Below are 17,710 nucleotides of genomic sequence, written 5' to 3'. Positions count from 1 at the left end.
TCACAACTGAACGAGATATAAGTAAATGAGTTTTTTAAAGGACAAAGTGCCACGTGTTGTTATAATCCCCAAACTGAATTTGGTTTTCATTTTTCTCCTACTACCTCACCAAAGCACCTCATAAAAGCTGTTAATAAGTAATAAGAAGGACTGACTGGAATTTATTTCTCCTCTTATTTTCATTCTGGTGCACTCTGGTATAACCGCCACTAAGTAACTAGTTGGTCAGAGGATACATCTCAGAAACAAGAAGAAATATTTAGGATAATACACCATTTGGGGGAATCAGCTTGTGATAATAACAAGGTATTGATTAACTAGAGTTAAATAATGTGAATTCATTCTTGGCTACCTTAGTTTATACACTTAAACACTCTAACAATACTAAGGTTATTTCTAGGGTATCTCTGTGCATTGCTATTGTTAGAGTAGCTTATATTGATCATATTTTTATTCTTCTTTAGTACATGGGGTTGGCTAACATTGTTAGTGAAGTTCAAAGGTTCTCACCATGATTTGCTTTGGTGGCTGGGAGGAGATGTTGAGTGTAGGTCTATTGGGTCTATGAAATTTTACACACAAGCGTGCCCATATTACTGAATGCCTGTTGTATTCCAGGCAATGTGCTCCATGTATAAAAGTGGTAAGATTTGGTTCCCACCATGAAGCATGTCATAATTTAGTGGCGAGTAAATGTGTATAGAAAGTATGAAGAAATAAGTGCTATGAGAATGAAACAATGGGAACTCAGTGATAAACATAACATTCTCTCTCACACATACACTCATAAATGGCATTATTGTATCCTTATGACAGATTTTAATTCTTCTGCTGTTTTAGAAGGACCATCCCCCATAGTAACTGAACTATTCTGCCTTGGAGACAGATCACTGTCTTCACAGTTTATTAGACTTGAATTTAATTTTGGCTTTGCCCTGATTCCTTGTGAGACTTTGAACAATTTACTTACTCCACTGCAATTCAGTTTTCCAATATACAGAATAAGACATTTATAAGGTTCTTCATTTGAAAAAAAATCTCTATGATATAAATTATTGTTGTTATACCAGAGCTATTTAAAAAGTTTTAGGGGGTGGGGTGAAAAAAAACTTTTCTACAGAGAGTACAATGCTAGAGTCCCCTCTGGGTTTTGTGCTAAGATTTTCTGGAGCATTATCAGAATATGAACACATCTTAGGATTTTTGCAAAGGAAGAAATAAAATAAATTTATACTGTTGTTCCTACCAAAGTTGGAATGTAGAAAACCTTTTGTAAACTTGAAATTTCTGATTTATTATTTGCTATAAGTTTGTTGTTCTTACTTGATTTTTCTTAAAGAAAAGTCTACAAATATTATGGAAATATTCCTTAGTACTTTATTTTTAAACAGCCCCAAATCATGTTCCCTACTTATTAACATATATTATAGTCTGGGTGGTTCTTTTACTGTTTTAAGGCTGCTGTTTCCTCTTCCGCAGCCAGATTTACTTTTGCTTTCTGGATTGCAGGGTGTTGTGTATGTAGTAGTGGGGATGGGAGTGATTATATGGGAAAAGCCTGAGATCCAAGGGGGATGACCAAGCTACAAGAACACTTTAGAACTCTTGCAGCTACTGAGTTGGAAGTACAGTTCTGGCATGTGTGTTTCTGTGTGTGTGCATGTGTGTGTGTCACAAACATGAACATACTAGTATTACATAAATGTGTGTGCATGTGTTTTGGGGGAAGGAAAAAGGGGAGAATACAACAGCTGTTACATAGGCATGGTTAAGCACCGAGTACATCATCATCATCTTTAGCCCAGTTAAAGCACTATCTACAGCTAAAATTAACCTTGATATTATTGGACTATTATGTCCAAAAGATACATCAGCTTTCTGTTTGTTAGGAGAGTGGGATGTAAAGCCCTTAAGAAGTAGTACTGTGTACTCCACTATATACTCTTTCAAGGCATATTTATCCTCTTTGGTCACCATCTGCCAGCCTGAATTTCCAGAAGATTCTATATTGTTCCTACTTGGTATTGTGTATTTAATATATTTTAGGGGGCTTAAATATTAATTTCTATTAATTATTAGTTCCCTATTGAAGCAAAAAATACACTTTTTTTTTTTTCCGAGACAGAGTCTCGCTCAGTCGCCCAGGCTGGACTGCAGTGGCGTGATCTCAGTACACTGCAAGCTCCGCCTCCTGGGTTCACCCCATTCTCCTGCCTCAGCCTCCCGAGTAGCTGGGACTACAGGCGCCTGCCACTATGACTGGCTAATTTTTTGTATTTTTAGTAGAGATGGGGTTTCACCGTGTTATCCAGGATGGTCTCGATCTCCTGACCTCGTGATCCACCCACCTCGGCCTCCCAAAGTGCTGGGATTACAGGCGTGAGCCACCGTGCCTGGCCCACATTTTTTTTTTTTTACTTTTAATATACAAGTATTTGAAAGTGAATTAGTTACTGTTAGAATGGCTATGCTAAGAGGAAAAGCCCATCCTTTTCAGTTAGTTCATCATTGTTTCAGGTATTTGGCAGAAGATAAATTTGTATACAACGAATAAGGGTGGAAATTATATTTTTAAGTACAAGAATGTGATTTGGTCTTAAAAAAATATGTACCTTACTCAGTGATTGAAAATGGAGTAATAGTATTGTGGGAATGATATTCTAAGGGTTATCCTTAATGATTCTGAAAAAGCATTACTAAACACAGAATGCCAAAATGGAATTAAAGGCATTAAAAAATTATACGTTGACACAATTTCACTTCTAGGTATATACCCAAAAGAATTGAAGTGTTGAAACAAAAACTTGTACATGAATGTTCATAACAGCACTGTTCACAATAGCCAGAAGGTGGAAACATCCCAAATATTTATCAACAGATGAATGGATAAATAGAATATGTTATATTCATACAATTGAACATTACTCAGCCATAAAAAGAAGTGAAATACATGTTACAACATGAATGAACCATGAATACATTATGCTAAGTGAAAGAAGTGAAACACAGAAAGCCACATTCCGTATGACTCCATTTATGTGAGATATCCAGAATGAGCAAATCCATAGAGATAGAAAGCAGATTAATAGTTGCTAGGGGCTAGGGGGAGGGGTAAATGGGAAGTGACTACTTAATGGTACAGGGTTGCCATTTGGAGTGGTGAGAAAGTTCTGGAACCAGATAGTGGTGGTGGTTGTACAATATTGTGAATGTATTTAATACCACTGAATTGTACACTTTAAAATTGTTAAAATGGCAAATTTTATGTGTATTTTACTACAATAAAAATGGAAAATAAACTTTATACATATATTCTGTTCATAATAGCAATTTTAACTTATCAAAGAAGAAAATTTTTTAAATTAAAAACGTATAATGAGAGAAATGTGAGTCATTTATAATTACACCATTCTGAGAATAACTACTGTTAACATTTTGGAATATTTCTTTCCATTATCTTTTATATATTATACTAAGACTTTTTAAAATTTTTTTTCCATTCTTTATCTGTCTTTGTATCAATAAATCTGAATATTTGGTTACATAACAGATCATATTGAATATGCAATCGCTATTTAAAAGATTGTGGGGAAGTCTTTATGGTTTATCTTTGTATGTAAGTAAATTATATTTTGAATTTCCTTTTTGAGAAGTCAGTCTATATTATGAAAGTATATGCTTCACGAGAATTTTCACACTAATAGGTACAACTTTTCTTCCAAGAAAAAATATCCTATTCACCATAAGTATGCAATTTTAACCTGAAATGTGAAGACCTGTGTATGTTTATGCCACAGGGGAAAACAAGGAGATTATTACAGAATTTTAATACAGAATGTTAAAGTTGAAGATAGATAATGAGCATGTTTTATACAAACAGAAGCTTCTAACGTAGCACTTTTCTGGTGGAAGTACAGTTTGAGAATTGACCCCCACTGGTTAAGTGTGTTACTGCAGTGGAATTCCTAATTAAAGGGATGAAAATGCCCAGATTAAAGCAGGAAGAGGGCAAAGTCTAGAAGTCCCAAAGCATAGAGGTAGATATCTTCGCTACCAAGACAGATATCCCTGTGGTCATGAGGATGAGGAACGTGACCACGATCAGTGGTAATAGCCACCCAGTTTTCAGATGGTCAGGAAACAAATGAATTGCCACGCGTCTGGCTACCATCTTACTGTCTTTTTCATACAAGGTTTTTAACTCGGTCTATTTGGGAACTTTCTTCTGATAACATGTCTCTAATTTTATAATGGGAGTTAGTAGGAAAGTAGGATTTACTTTAGACCTTGTTTTAGGAGCTAGAGTGCTTCTGTTTGATAATGTGAGGGATGTTTGACAAATGGTTTTACAAATGGCTGTAACTAATTTCAAGTCAATATTGAATTGACAGACTAATCAATAATGCTTCCATATGTTCTATTTCCTCAGAATAGTAATTATAACATTTAAAATAAGTGTTTATGGGTAGCCTCTGAAGGAATCTGGGCAGTCATTAAAAATAACAGCCATCCACAAAAGGCAGTAAGGACAAATTAGAGCAGTGGCCCCACCCTTCCAAGAATAACTGACCATTGCCCACATCATGATGTACTTATTGTCCTAGTAGGTATGAGAAGGATGAAGAGTGAATAATTTGAGGAAAAATTTCATTAGCTGATAAATTGGAATGTCTACCTGCAAGGCTAAAATGGTTGTTAAATGAGGAAAATTGCTCCCCTAGATAAATCTGACATGATATGCTTTGTGTTTGAACACAGAAACTCATCACCATTGTTCTGTGTTCTTCAGTTGACATCATGTTCTTAATTCTGAATGACAGGGTGATTGACAGACATGGTGCTTTGTAAAGAAAGAAAAACTCATGCAGCATGTTGGAGCCTGCCAAAATGACATAGCCTGGAACTTGTAGAGTTAAACTGTTTGGGAGCCATGTTTCCTTTTTAAAAATCTGAAAGGATATAAAACCAGACATTACAATGGACTGGAGCTTGACTTGAGGGGTGATTCTATGTGTGTCACCTCATAGCTGCTCATTTTCAGGATGATATAAATGAATAAACTTTTTGTTTGTAGAAGAATTCGTATAGCAAGTATGTTACCAGTGATTTTGTGGAAGCTAATGTAGCAATTTGCTGACAGAAGTCAAAATATTTTCTAAATTGTAATCAAGCGTCTTTTACTTCTGTGCTTTAGAGACAAGATCACTTGAAGGCATGAAGTAAAAATATTCTCTGTATTCTAAAGTAACTCCTTAGATCAGATTTCAAAAGATTAATGACATTTTCACAAACCATTAGTCACTTTCTCCTATATCTGGCTACCTGGATCACTGGTATCTCACTTTGTCTATACAGCTGTCACCTGGGCAATACATTGTGGTCCCAAGACAGACTGTTCCATTGGAGCACACAATACATACATGGAATCAACCCATGCTGGGTGGGGCTGGCCAGCACAGTTCTTGTATGATGCCAAAAATCTGTCCCTGGACTATAAAGCTATACCTCAGGCCCCTGATCTCACTCTGTCCCTAAAGTACCAAAGCATCTGTCATTGTACTTGAGCCTCGTTGGACTCCTGGTACTCAGAAAGCTGTGTTTCACTTTAAAAGCAACCTCCAAGGCACACCTCTTGAGTGATCACAGCTCAATTCTGACGTGTTCAGTTGCAGTTAATAATAGGGTGCTTTTGTAACAACCTTCATGAGAGTAAACAGATGAGATGAATAAATTGGCTACCGTCATTATCTCCCACATATTTTAGAAGTTAATGTTCTTTTCACCCTCACTCCCCCCTTAAAGGTTTACATTTTTTAGCTCCTCTTAATGTGCCATTGAAAACAGAGTTCCCATTCATACACAGATGGTAAGCATGACTCATGAAGTCACCCAGCGAAATGACTTCTGGTTGTATATATTATGTTTCCCCTCTTGGTTAGTTTTTCCCAACTATGATATACATCATGTTTTTTCTCTCTTCTAACTTAAAAAATATGAGCTTCATATATCCAGGAAAATGCTTTTCACAGTACATATTTTCCCAGGGACGTTGAGTTTTTTTATAAGATGTCACTATCATTAAGATTAGTCCTTTCTTGGTGCTCTACTTTAAATGTGTTTTTTTTTTTTAAGTGCCGTGGAGTGTTGGGAAAGGAAGGCTTCAGGCTTCCTGGCCATCTAGAAAGAGTTTGCTGTGCATCAACAAGTCAATGTATAAGAAGCCTAGTGGGGAAGCAAGCTGTACAAAGTAAAGTAACTTCTTAGAAGGTGATTTAATGCATACAAATTTCCATTAGCTGTTGGTTCTCTTAGCAAAATGCGCTGCTGATTAGTCCCTTCTCAGGCCGCCTCAAGTTGTCTCCAGTTTTACTCGCAGCATGTTTATTGGTTGGAGGGAGTTAGCCTGCTGCTTCCCCAGAATTCCATAAACTCCCTGCCCCTTCCCTAGTACTTTTGTTATAGCTATTATTTCATGTATGATTTGCCTGTGTGTGTGTGTGTGTGTGTGTGTGTGTGTGTGTGTCCCCAGCATTTAATTAAAAGAATGCTGAATTTTGGGAATAAGGAGACCTGGGTTCTGTTCCTGACTGCCACTGCCCAGCTCTGTGAGCTTTCTGGGCCTCAGTTTCTTCAGGAACCTGAAGAAGTTGGACTAAGTGATACCTAAGATCTCTTTGGACTCTGACAGAATATGATTCTGTGACATACTCCTTTTTAAAAGATGGCTTGTGTTTCATTGTCCAGAGAATGAATCACCACTAGCCATTTAGAAGTCTTAAGAAGAGGTCCCTAACTTTCAAAGTGGCCATTGCCAAGTTAAATGTAGGCAACAAACGTGAAAAACAGTCCAGTTTTTAAGTTGTACCTTCTAGATTTCCTGTTCACAAAAAGAATTCCCTTGAGGAAGAAAAATGCTCTAAGCCATTAATGTCTCCATTTAATTACTGTATCATCCTGTTTTAAGTCAACATTATATATTTAAGTCTAAATTAGGCAAATACATTAGGGAGCGATTCACTTTATGAATACGTATTTTGCTTTGTAGAAGAACTCACTATAGAATTTTATTGTTTTCCTCTTGACTTTAAGATTAATTCATTTATGTAAACTCAACCCACATGTAACTTTTTAGGAACAAATTTCTTTTGTAGACTAAGTTAAACTGTATTGAGTCAGATACTCAATGTACAGTTCTAATGAATACAATTTTATTTTTCTTAATTTCTTATTAGGCAAACAGCATTATTTCATATTAGGCATGTTTGCTAGGAGGTGATTTCTTCCCCCCGCCCACCCTGTCCCCACTAGCCTTTGGAAAGTAAACTAAGTCACATCTCTAGGTTTAGAGAAAATTTTATAACTTTAGTTTTTTTGTCTGTAAATTCACTCCCTTATTCCCTTTTTTAAGAAATGGAAGGAATGCATTTTTCTAACTTTGATAGAAAGCACGCTTTTTATTTAAAGGTCACCTGTGCTGCCTGAACATTTCTTGGGAAGCTTTAGGATGTTAAGTTTTTATGGGATGCTCATTATAATTAATCATTACAGAGAATTGGGGGTTTTTTCCCCTTAATTGCACTCTGAGCTGTCACTTGTTCTCTGCAAAATCTTAGAGTAAGATCAATTTCCTTCATTGCAAAAGATATATAAACATGTTTGGCTTCAGAGTTTTTCAAAGCACCTCTTCATTAGCCATACTTTATTTAAAATTTTACTAAAATTTCATGGTGACTATTAGAGAGTTCAGGTATTTTAAAGCTGTGTGTCAGCTATTAAAATAAATGTTATCAGATCGTTGTTCAGTGGCTTTTGTGAAATAAGTTGGCAGGCTTTTGTTCCTGATAGACAAGTAGTCTGTCTCCTACATAAATCAAAATTGGCCCTAATTAGTCCTTTGGTAAGCTCTGTAAAAGCCAAGAATTGGTTCATGGAGACTGAACTAATATCTAAGCCAAAGGTGACTAATCTGCAGGGATTTTAAAGAAGAGCAACACATATGTATTTTGGTCAAGGGGACCTGTTTCACAAAGTAACAACTGAGAAAAAAAGAAAAACTTCAGCTGAGACAGATGATGAAGCAGAGGTTTTATAGTAGAGTACATTAAAAGGTTAGTCATGCTCAGGTGATGACTTTGTAATCAATTATCCTTTTTGATTCATGTTTCTGGTATTCTGCTTCTAAACGCATCTCAAAGGATATTTGAAAATAAAGACAGGTATAGGAACTGGTCAGATAATGTATAAAAACAGCCTAAAATATAGTCTGTGGTGGTATCTCAGTTGGTTCAGGAGAAAAATAATTTTTACGTCACTAAGATAAGAGTTATCTCTAGTCAGATGGTACTAGGATTACAGGCCATCTTTATTTTCTCCTTTATGCTTTCCTAAAAGGATGCTTTATTTGTTTGTTTGTTTGTTTGTTTGTTTGTTTTTTAGAGACAGAGTCTTGCTCTGTTGTCCAGGCTGGTCTCAGACTCCTGGCTTCAAGTGATCCTCCTGCCTCAGCCTCCCAAGTAGCTGGGACAACAGGCTCGAGCCACTCTGCCTGGCTCTAAAGGGAATTTTTTTGTAAGACATATGTACTCCTTTTATAAACCAGAAAAAAAAGATGCATGTTTACAGTTTCTAAGGTTTACAAGAGTAAATAATACTCAGCAAAAACAAAAGCTGAATTGCAGCAACATTGTTATAAAAATTTACAATTTGGCCAGATTATGAAGGGATCATGTTAGATAGATATGTACCTTCAGAACTCCAGAATTGCTTTTCAAATTGGTGGTCAGGTTGAAGTGATGCAGAGTAACAACTGTGAGGATTTGATGGGCAGATCGAGATAATATGTCATCTAAATTTTTTTTTTGGTAGTATCAGATTTGGGGAAAGTGGTTCATTAGGATCTGTACAAATCCTTATCAGCTTCTATGATTAAATTCTTAACTTTTCTAGCTCAAAGAATTATCCAAGAGAAACTTGGAGTAGGCCTAAGTTTGAAGTATTTTTCTCTTTTATGTTGAATTTGCTTTCACTAGGAAAAGGAAGAGTTTCTGTTTTCAAAAGGCTGAGCTGGAGTAGTAGGGCAGAAGGAACTGTGGGGCAATAAGTTCAAGAGTGGACCATGCTGCACCATGAGTTTTGTGCTGTTAGGAGATATAGCACATAGTTTTTTCCTCCTAAGAATGTCAGAAACACCAGACTCTGGGTCAGACCCATGGACTGTCCAATACAGTGTTTGTTTCTGGCTGTGGTACCCAGGGTTGTTTTGTGAGAGAGCATGCATTTCTTCTGTGATACCAGCCTCTAAAGGTTAGGGGGTGTGCCAAACATCCTGAGCTCCTCTCATTAGGAACAGTGTCCTTTCATTCACTTCAATTGGACTGGCATATTGAGCGTGGCAGGTCAGTCTTATGTGAATGGCCAGTAACTGGATGCTTTGTTAATTGCAAAGCATATTTTGCCAAATGATTTCATCCAAAAAGACATGTCAAACAACTTTCGATTCTTTGACCTCCTGATATTTCTTATGCTATTCAGATGAACTCACTGAAAATGAGTAGAGTAAGCCATGGCCATATTATTACAGGGAAACCCAGCATTTGGTTCTGAAAATGGGGAAGAATGGGACTGACGATGGTATTTGCTAAAACAGGATGCCACCCAAGGTAGTAGAGTGATTCTGTTGGCCAGGATGTAATTGGGAAGATTTAGCTTTGAGGGTCAGGACTATGGAGATAATTGTGGACCCAAACTGTCAGAAGTTTACATGGAGGCTACTCAACTTAGCCAGAGCACATTTTATACTCATTTATGCTTTTAGCCAGATGACTCTTTTTCATGTTTTAGCATATTCGGATTGTTGGCTTGCTGACAAGGCTCACAAGTAAAAGTGAGACTCTTTTGTAGTGCTGCTTGTGGATCACAAGGCTAACACTTGCCTTATTAGACAGACTAGGGTATATTAAGCTTTGACTGTGCAATTACAAGGAATATAATATGGGAGAAGGTACTTTTAAAAAATGCTCTTGTGTTGAGGGTCACTGCATTACAGGATAATAGTTTTAAATGAAGCCACATTTCTAACACGGGACTAGATAACAAGGATAAATGAAATCTGCAGACAGTCTCAAAGCTTAATTTTAGCCATTATTTATAATCTCTTCTCCTACCAAACCTTTTACTGTGTAGCAAAATTGATTAATTTGTGTGTACCTCTTCTTTCTGTGACCACGTGCTATCTGATAGAGGAGTGAAAAAATAGAGAAATGGACAAGAGACGAAAGAGGATGGGGCTGAGGCCAGGTGGAGCTGGGGATGCATAATCCCTAAACTGGATAATCAACCCCAGAATAATCAAGATATATTTTAGGGTCTTAACATTAATCTTGATATTTAATCATTCTGAACAATGTTAAAAACAAAAGATTGTATACTAGCATTAATAAAAATCACTTGCTATGGAATGGTTCAGAATAAATATGGCTTTCTTTTTAGCATGAAATATGAATCCGTTGAACTGGTCTTAATGTTCTATCAGCACACACAGATACAGCTCTGCTTAATTCCATATCCTCTTATCTATAAGTCCTACATTTAATTTACTACCATTGGGGTTGATTTTTAGCTTTGCTTAGCAAAAGTAGTCTTGATTAAAAGAATATTATCGCAACTGATGGACCTCGAAAGCATTTTTTTCATAGACCATCTAGTAATTTTGAAAATGACCTGCAGACCCATAAGGCTAGATTTGCAAGTTTCCAGTTTGTACCCACCTGGCTGTACTTCAAACAGTGGCAGGATTAGTTAGGGGTATGTTTAGTGACATAGTATTCCCACATGCTGCCCCCTTATCCATACGTAGAAAGTTACCGTGGTAGTGTTTTAAAGATCTGCTTCGGGGAATCCCAGTTCCCTGGTTCGCTGATCTTTTATCTAGTTTATAATTGCAACTATAGCCTTTGTCTCTTGGGATGTTGCTGGGCCAGAGGATTCTCCAATATGTATAAGGGAAGATTCAATTATGCATGAGGGTTACATTTTGGAGTTGTAGCTGTGACAGATGCCTCCCTGAAACAATATGGAATTAGTTTTGGTGCTCATTTCATTGCAAAGCCAGTGATTTCCACAGGTTGGCCAGAATTGGTCATTCTCCACAGCAGGCCATGTTCTCCTTCTCATGTTTTGATTGTTCAGTATGACTATTTAGTGGCTTGTGGTTCTAGGAGTAAAGAAAATGCTGTTGCTCAAGAGGTAACAGAAAGAAAGCTACTATGATTTTGTTAAGAACATTATTACCATTCTCCTAATTCTACTAGCTGAAAAAAATGAGTCACTCTGGTTTGGGCTTTGTAGCTTTGTGGAGAGTATTTTTGACCTATGAAAAAAGTTCATAAAAAGAATTCACTTTAAAACCACTATACTTACAGTTCAATTTACAGGGGCTTTCAATTGTTCAGAGTCATAGGAACCCAGAAAACAATTAAAAGTTGTAAATGTGGTACTAAATCAAAATTGGAGAATTTGGGGTTTTTTTCTTATCAAATTTGATGGTAGGACCTTCTCAAAATGCAGAGTAAATAAAGCAGTCTTATTCGTGAGTAATTTTTGTTTTGGCCAATATGTCCTTTGTATCCATACACACAGCTTTATTGTGATACCATTCACATACCATACAATCAGTCTTAACTTCTTTTAATTATTAAATTACTAGACATTAAAAATCTGATATTTTTGTTCAAGAACACAGGATGTACTCCTATAAAGAAAGGACTTAAGTGTCTAAATTACCCCCATTTGCCTAAATCACTTTTAAAAATCTTAGTATGTAGCCACAGTTTGTCAGAACTAGAATGCTTATTAGAGGTTATCTAGTTCAATTAGAATAAAAATTACCTGGGGAGCTGTTCTTTTTCCAAAACGTATTTGTTGAAGCATGAAACCTCCTGAAATTCTGATAAACTTTGCAGCCCCGCTCCCCACCCCTTGCCAGTTAAATATCATTAATTTTGTCTGACACTCTCATCTCACAGATAGGGAGACATTCTTCCTATCACAATTTTGACTAGACACCTTAATAAACACCAAAATTCTTTTCAATTTTAACATGACAGATTTTTGATAAATAGAGTTGAAGATTCAAAATTCACTTCAGTGGATGATGGAGTATAAATTACTTATGCTGTGTATCTTTTAAAAAACAAATTATGAGGAATCTGATATTGTCAAAGGAAAAAAATTCAAAGCTACTGATCAGGAAGTCAGTATACAGAAAATTTTGCAAATTTGTCATTGTCTCATCAGGCACTGGAGAGATTAGTAGATGTCCTTTATCCTGGAAATGCCTGATAGCTAAGCGCTCATATTTCTTCTCAGCTATATACGTAGTTATTTCCCACACAGTATGGGAGGCAAGTATTGTGTTAGTTTTTAAACAGCTACCCTGGTCGCATTTTTAGCAGAAAGAGATTCGTAAGAGTACTGATATTAAATAGATAGAAGAAATAGCCAGAGATATGCTTTAATAAAAATAAAAAACCATAAATTCCTCAGAAGATCTGACAGGCTCTAATGGATAGATGTGTGAAGACCTGGGGAAAGATGAAATGGATTTTCCCAGAGGACTTTTTATTCCTGAAAAAATTGGAAAATTTGAGACTGGGGGTAGAAGAAGCAAAAGAAGTTTTCATTGACCCCCTTTCCTCTTCTAGACCTTTACATCCATACACATGGAAAGTATAAAGGTTTATGACTTTACTCACCTGCTCTGAAAAGAAGCCTCCATCTTGGGTAATAATGTTTACCTGGTCTTACATCTCCATTCCAGTACCTTGCACAACCTGACCCTCCACTTGGGAACCATTGATCTGAGGCAACCACAGATCCAAGAGAACAGAATGGGGTCGTTATGCTTTTGAAATTTCGTTTTTATTATCAATGTTCACAAAGAAGTTAAGAACTTTTAATTTTGATCTTTAGCTCTGTATACTATTCTATGTGAGATATGAGGGGAAAGGACAGATTTCTTTCAATCATATGCTAATCAAAGGAAAAGCACATTATTTAAAAAAAATTAGCAAGAAATTGCTCACAGTTACTTAGAAGACTACCTTTTTAAGGGCATCACCACAAGCTGGTTTTACATTAAAAAGTTACAGTGGTCTCTGGGCTAGTACATAAAGAGACTGCAATAATGCACTACAGTGACGTGATTTGAAATCTTTATTCTTAAATTTAGTAGAGCTGTGTGAAGACAATGGTGTAGATGGACAGTGAAGGTCTGCTACTACCCCACTCTAAGTCATAATGCATTTTTAAAGAAATGCTGTCTACACTGGGTGATGATGTAGGATCTGGTTGTTTTCATTATTAATTTTCAATCTTACCTGACTCTGTTTGCTTGCCTACGTATAATTTAATGTTTTAAACGGAGTAGACAGTTTGGGAGGGGATCAGCACCAAAAATTTTGGAACTTAATCAGAAGTGGTGAGTGTACCTGCAAAACAGGATGGTTGTTTGCTATCTCTTTGAAGTCAGTCACCTTTGTCTCTAGTTCTTTATTGGCATGAGCTACAATTTGGGAGTGGGGGCAGGATTTTTGCCATCAACCGTCTTATTCTACAGACAGCTTCAGAATAGTTGTTCCAGTTTTCTAAACACAGTATCATAGCCTAGTGCATGTTGGGCACATGCAAATCAATATTTTCCCTCTCCGTGGCCATCATAATGGCCTTCAAATCCAAAGTCAAAGCTTTGGAAAGAGAAAACTTATATGTCCTTCTAAAAACAAAGGGAAAGGAAGAACGGCATTCTCTTGAAAGTTAAATTATAACCTTTTCTTTCTGATTCTATGAAGAAGACTGTACTAATAAAACTGCCAATTTCTTTCAGGTGGGTGTACATGGCATTAGAATAGAATTCATCAATGAAAAAGGATCAAAACGCACCGCCACCTACCTACCGGAGGTTGCAAAGGAGCAAGGTCATTGTTGTACTTTATTTCATATGATCTGGTGAAGAATTTAAACAAATATACAAACTGAAATGTGATATCTGACCTTGCAGTTATGTCTAATAATTGAACAGTGTCAAATTATAAGAAGTGACTCTTCCATCACTGCCACTGCAATGTCTGTATCAAGTCGGTGAAGTACTCACAGAAGTTGAATCCCTGCATTGAAGTTTGATGGCATAAACCCATAAGTGTATATTTTTTAAAAAGCAGAATTTATATTAGTTGGTTTTCATTTTAGGCAACAATTTGCTACCGATTTGAAATGCATTTTTCCCATATTCCATTGTGGCATAAACAAGCCTTTTGTTTGACAATCAGCCACATAGTTCTTTGTCATTTTAAGTATCAAATGTTTCATTCTTAGGTGGTTGCCATTACTCATCCTGCTGATACTAAAATTCTAGGTTTCCCATTAAGATCGGAGGATTGCGAACACATGAAGTGTTAGTGTTTTATATGCTTGGTCTACACTTCCTAATCAGAATTTTCCTGTTTCACACATAGAGCATAGACCTGTATGAACCAACATTGTAACACAAAGTAACTTTTCACTCTGTAGTATTTTATCCTTTCTTAGCAACTACTAAATTCTGGTTTCATGTTGGTCGAAATGAATCTTTTATCTTGGGGAGCTTTTCTTCTCATCAGAAAGCATTTGTAATTTGGTTTTCCCGTGTTTGTCTTATAAATGTGAGATACATAATAGCAAAATTAATGCCATTAAATCCCCAGATCAGAAAGTCTTCAAGGCAGTTACTTGAAGATTTATTTGGGTTGCTTTAGAAAATGTCTTAATCTCCTAGTATCATTAACTTTGTAAAGCATACATAAAAGATAGAGGGCCTCAGATACTAGTATACCATCCATGTCAGAACTAATCAAAATACCCTTGAATACTGCACACAAACTTGAATGATTACAGAATTACAGAAGATACCATAAGGAACAACAATTACTGTGAGGTGGTGTGGGAGTCCTAAATATTGACTTGGCAAAATGGCATATAGGCTTTTCACTCCCTTTTAAAGATGTCACTGTTAGAGGAAAGTACAACAGATATGGTTTGTTACAGTCATGACTGAGCAATTTCTGCCAGCCCCTTAGACCCCTTGACTTCGAATGTGAAGATAAAGGAGCCAGTGTTGTTTGGCATTGTGGATAGCTAGAATTTAAGGAGTGTGGTGATGACCCTGCTTTTGTAAAGGATGAAATCTTAGCTTTTCTGTGTGATTGTTTTTAGGACCAAAAGATTTGATGGCATTTGGTGACAGTGATAGCTGACCTCTACAAAGTCATTTTGTATTTAATGAAAGGTGTTTGTTACATGTGCTTGACTGATATTTTATCTGGTCATCTCTCTACAGGATGGGACCATATACAGACCATAGACTCCTTATTGAGGAAAGGAGGATACAAAGCTCCGATTACTAATGAATTCAGGAAAACCATAAAACTGACCAGGTACAGAAGACATTTTCTAGCACAAGGCTAACCTGTACATTTTGATGTGTATGCCTATAACCCTTTGATTTCTTTGGTCTCTCTAACTACACTTCTTTTTTCTGAAACAGAGTGGAAATGAATGGCAGGGTCATACTGAGGGTGGATACAATGGAACTCTGCTTGGTAGTAAAGCCTGTGTGATGTATGAGCCTATCTTTCCCATCTTTAGCTCTGTGTGATTACTCTGGCTTTTGTACGAGCAAGCCCTTGGAGACTTTAGACTACTTTATTGGAGAAAGTACTTGAATTAGCAATTGGCTAGCTTTTGACATTACTGAGCAGAACCCCAGGATTCTGATAAACAGTCCTCAAATTCGAATTTAATCTCAGAATTTTGGCAGTGATAGAAGTCTACCAAGAAAACTTGTTAGCTTGCTGAAAAACACAATTGAGCTAAACTCAAATGCTAAATAAATTTCAGCATGAAAAAATAGGGATGCTTATTTAAAAAGGAAAATACCATACATTTTAGGAAAATGGGCTGCTGGTTCCATTTATTTCAATTCCATAAAACTACATTGAATGCTTATAGTCTAAAAATGGCCTATTCTCAGCTCTGAGGAGTTACAAATTCAGAAATACCTCCATCTCTGCTCTCCCTGAGTTCACAGTGGAGGAGAATAGAAGGGACATGGACAAAATTATTAATCTAAGGCAGAATATGATGGATAATATGAGATCCATTCCCATAAAGTAGGGAAAGAGGAATTCTAAGAGGGTGGGAGGGGGATAACAGATAGTTTCAAAGAGGTCAGCTGGGGGCTGGGTTTGAAGAATGGATAGAATATTTGACAGGTAAAAAGGGATTTTTTTTTGACAGGAGGAAAGTGATTCCCTTAAGGAAGACCTTGTGAGTCAAGGGTGGTGAAGTACAAAGCAAGTTCTGAGAATATGAAATAGTCTGATTGGGTTGGTCTTTTAGTGTAATAGAGAAGCTGATCATTAGAGGAAAATATGGCCCAGAAGGTAGGTTGGGCAGACCATTGAGGGTCCTGAGTTCCAGAGTAATTAGTTTGGACCTGGTTCTATAGGCAATTGGTAGCTATTGAAGGATTTTAATCAGATGGGCTTGGGGAGGTATAAGAATGGAATTGGAAACAGGAAAATGAGCCAGGAAGCGTTGGTATTATCTAAGAATCTGTGGCAGCAGTCCAAAAGAGGTGCAACAGGGGCCTTAACTAGAGCTGTGGCAGTGAGATGGGAAGAAAGGTTGGGATCAATACGAAAATAATGTGGAAGAAATGAAAGGACTGGGTCATCATTTAGAAATAAAGAAGAAAGTCAAGGCATTAATCTAGATAAAAGGGACCAAGGTAATCCCTTTAATCAAAGTAGGGACCACAAGAGGAGTGTGTTAAGTTTATGCATCGATTTTGGATTTGAGGTGCTTCTTAGGATATCTATATAGAAATATCTAGTAGGTCAATGAAAATGTATGAGCTCATGGCTAGATATGATTGAAATTGTAAAGATAGGGTTCACTGTGGGGGGACAGTATAGAGTCAAAATAACTGAATACAGAAACAACAAAATTCTACAAGGCAGGGATAGGAGCATTCAGAGACAAGGAGCAATCTGAGAGGCAGGGGAGAACCAGGGGCATGTGGAGGTATAGAATCCTTAGCACCAGAGAGCTTAAGGGCATGATGGGCAAATGGAAAGATCAAGCTGAGTCAGGGGAAGCCTTCTGATGGCTATTTCCATGGAAGGGTGGCAGCAGAAGCCAAGGAGCACTGAGCTGAGTAGTAGTGTGAGATGGGGATTGAAGGCAGAAAATACACACAGCTATTTGAGAAATGTGGCAATGAAAAGAAAGCCAGACATGGGGAAAAGTGAGAGTTCAGGATACCAGAATTAAGAAAAGTTGTTTTTGTTGTTGTTACTTAATAGTAAGACCTAAGTAGATGTGTGGACAGAGAAAGGAACAGTAAAAGAGGGAGAGGTGGAAGATTTCTGAAGAAAAATAATCAACTGAATCGAATGAGATGCATACTCCTGTTAGAAAACTGGGGCTGAGGGGACAATAAAATTTTTAAAAGAACAATTTAAACAAGGAGTAGTAGAGTGCAAAGAGCACTGGACTCAGACTTTTGATTTCCAAGTTCTGATCTTAGCTTTGCTACTTACTATCTCTGTGACCTTGGGCAGTCACTGCTTCTCTCTGGGACCCCGTTTCCTGATCTATAAAATTATCTTTAAGG

At 36.9% G+C, this 17,710-nt stretch overlaps 1 protein-coding gene across 2 annotated transcripts in view; it reads left to right on the top strand.

Annotated features, from left to right (window-relative positions):
* The window catches only part of AMMECR1 (AMMECR nuclear protein 1), a 124,474-nt gene that overhangs the window by 102,245 nt on the left and 4,519 nt on the right, over positions 1-17,710 (top strand). For both annotated transcript variants that reach the window (XM_034950030.3, XM_008975538.5), the window contains 2 exons: positions 13,883-13,973; positions 15,371-15,467. In XM_034950030.3, the coding sequence (XP_034805921.1) occupies positions 13,883-13,973; positions 15,371-15,467 (188 nt within the window). The remainder of the gene's footprint in view (positions 1-13,882; positions 13,974-15,370; positions 15,468-17,710) is intronic.

Source organism: Pan paniscus, chromosome X, assembly GCF_029289425.2.
Source record: "Pan paniscus chromosome X, NHGRI_mPanPan1-v2.0_pri, whole genome shotgun sequence".
NCBI classification, from domain to species: domain Eukaryota; kingdom Metazoa; phylum Chordata; class Mammalia; order Primates; family Hominidae; genus Pan; species Pan paniscus.
The sequence above is the reverse complement of the archived record's forward strand: the minus strand, read 5'-3'. Positions and strand labels throughout refer to the sequence as shown.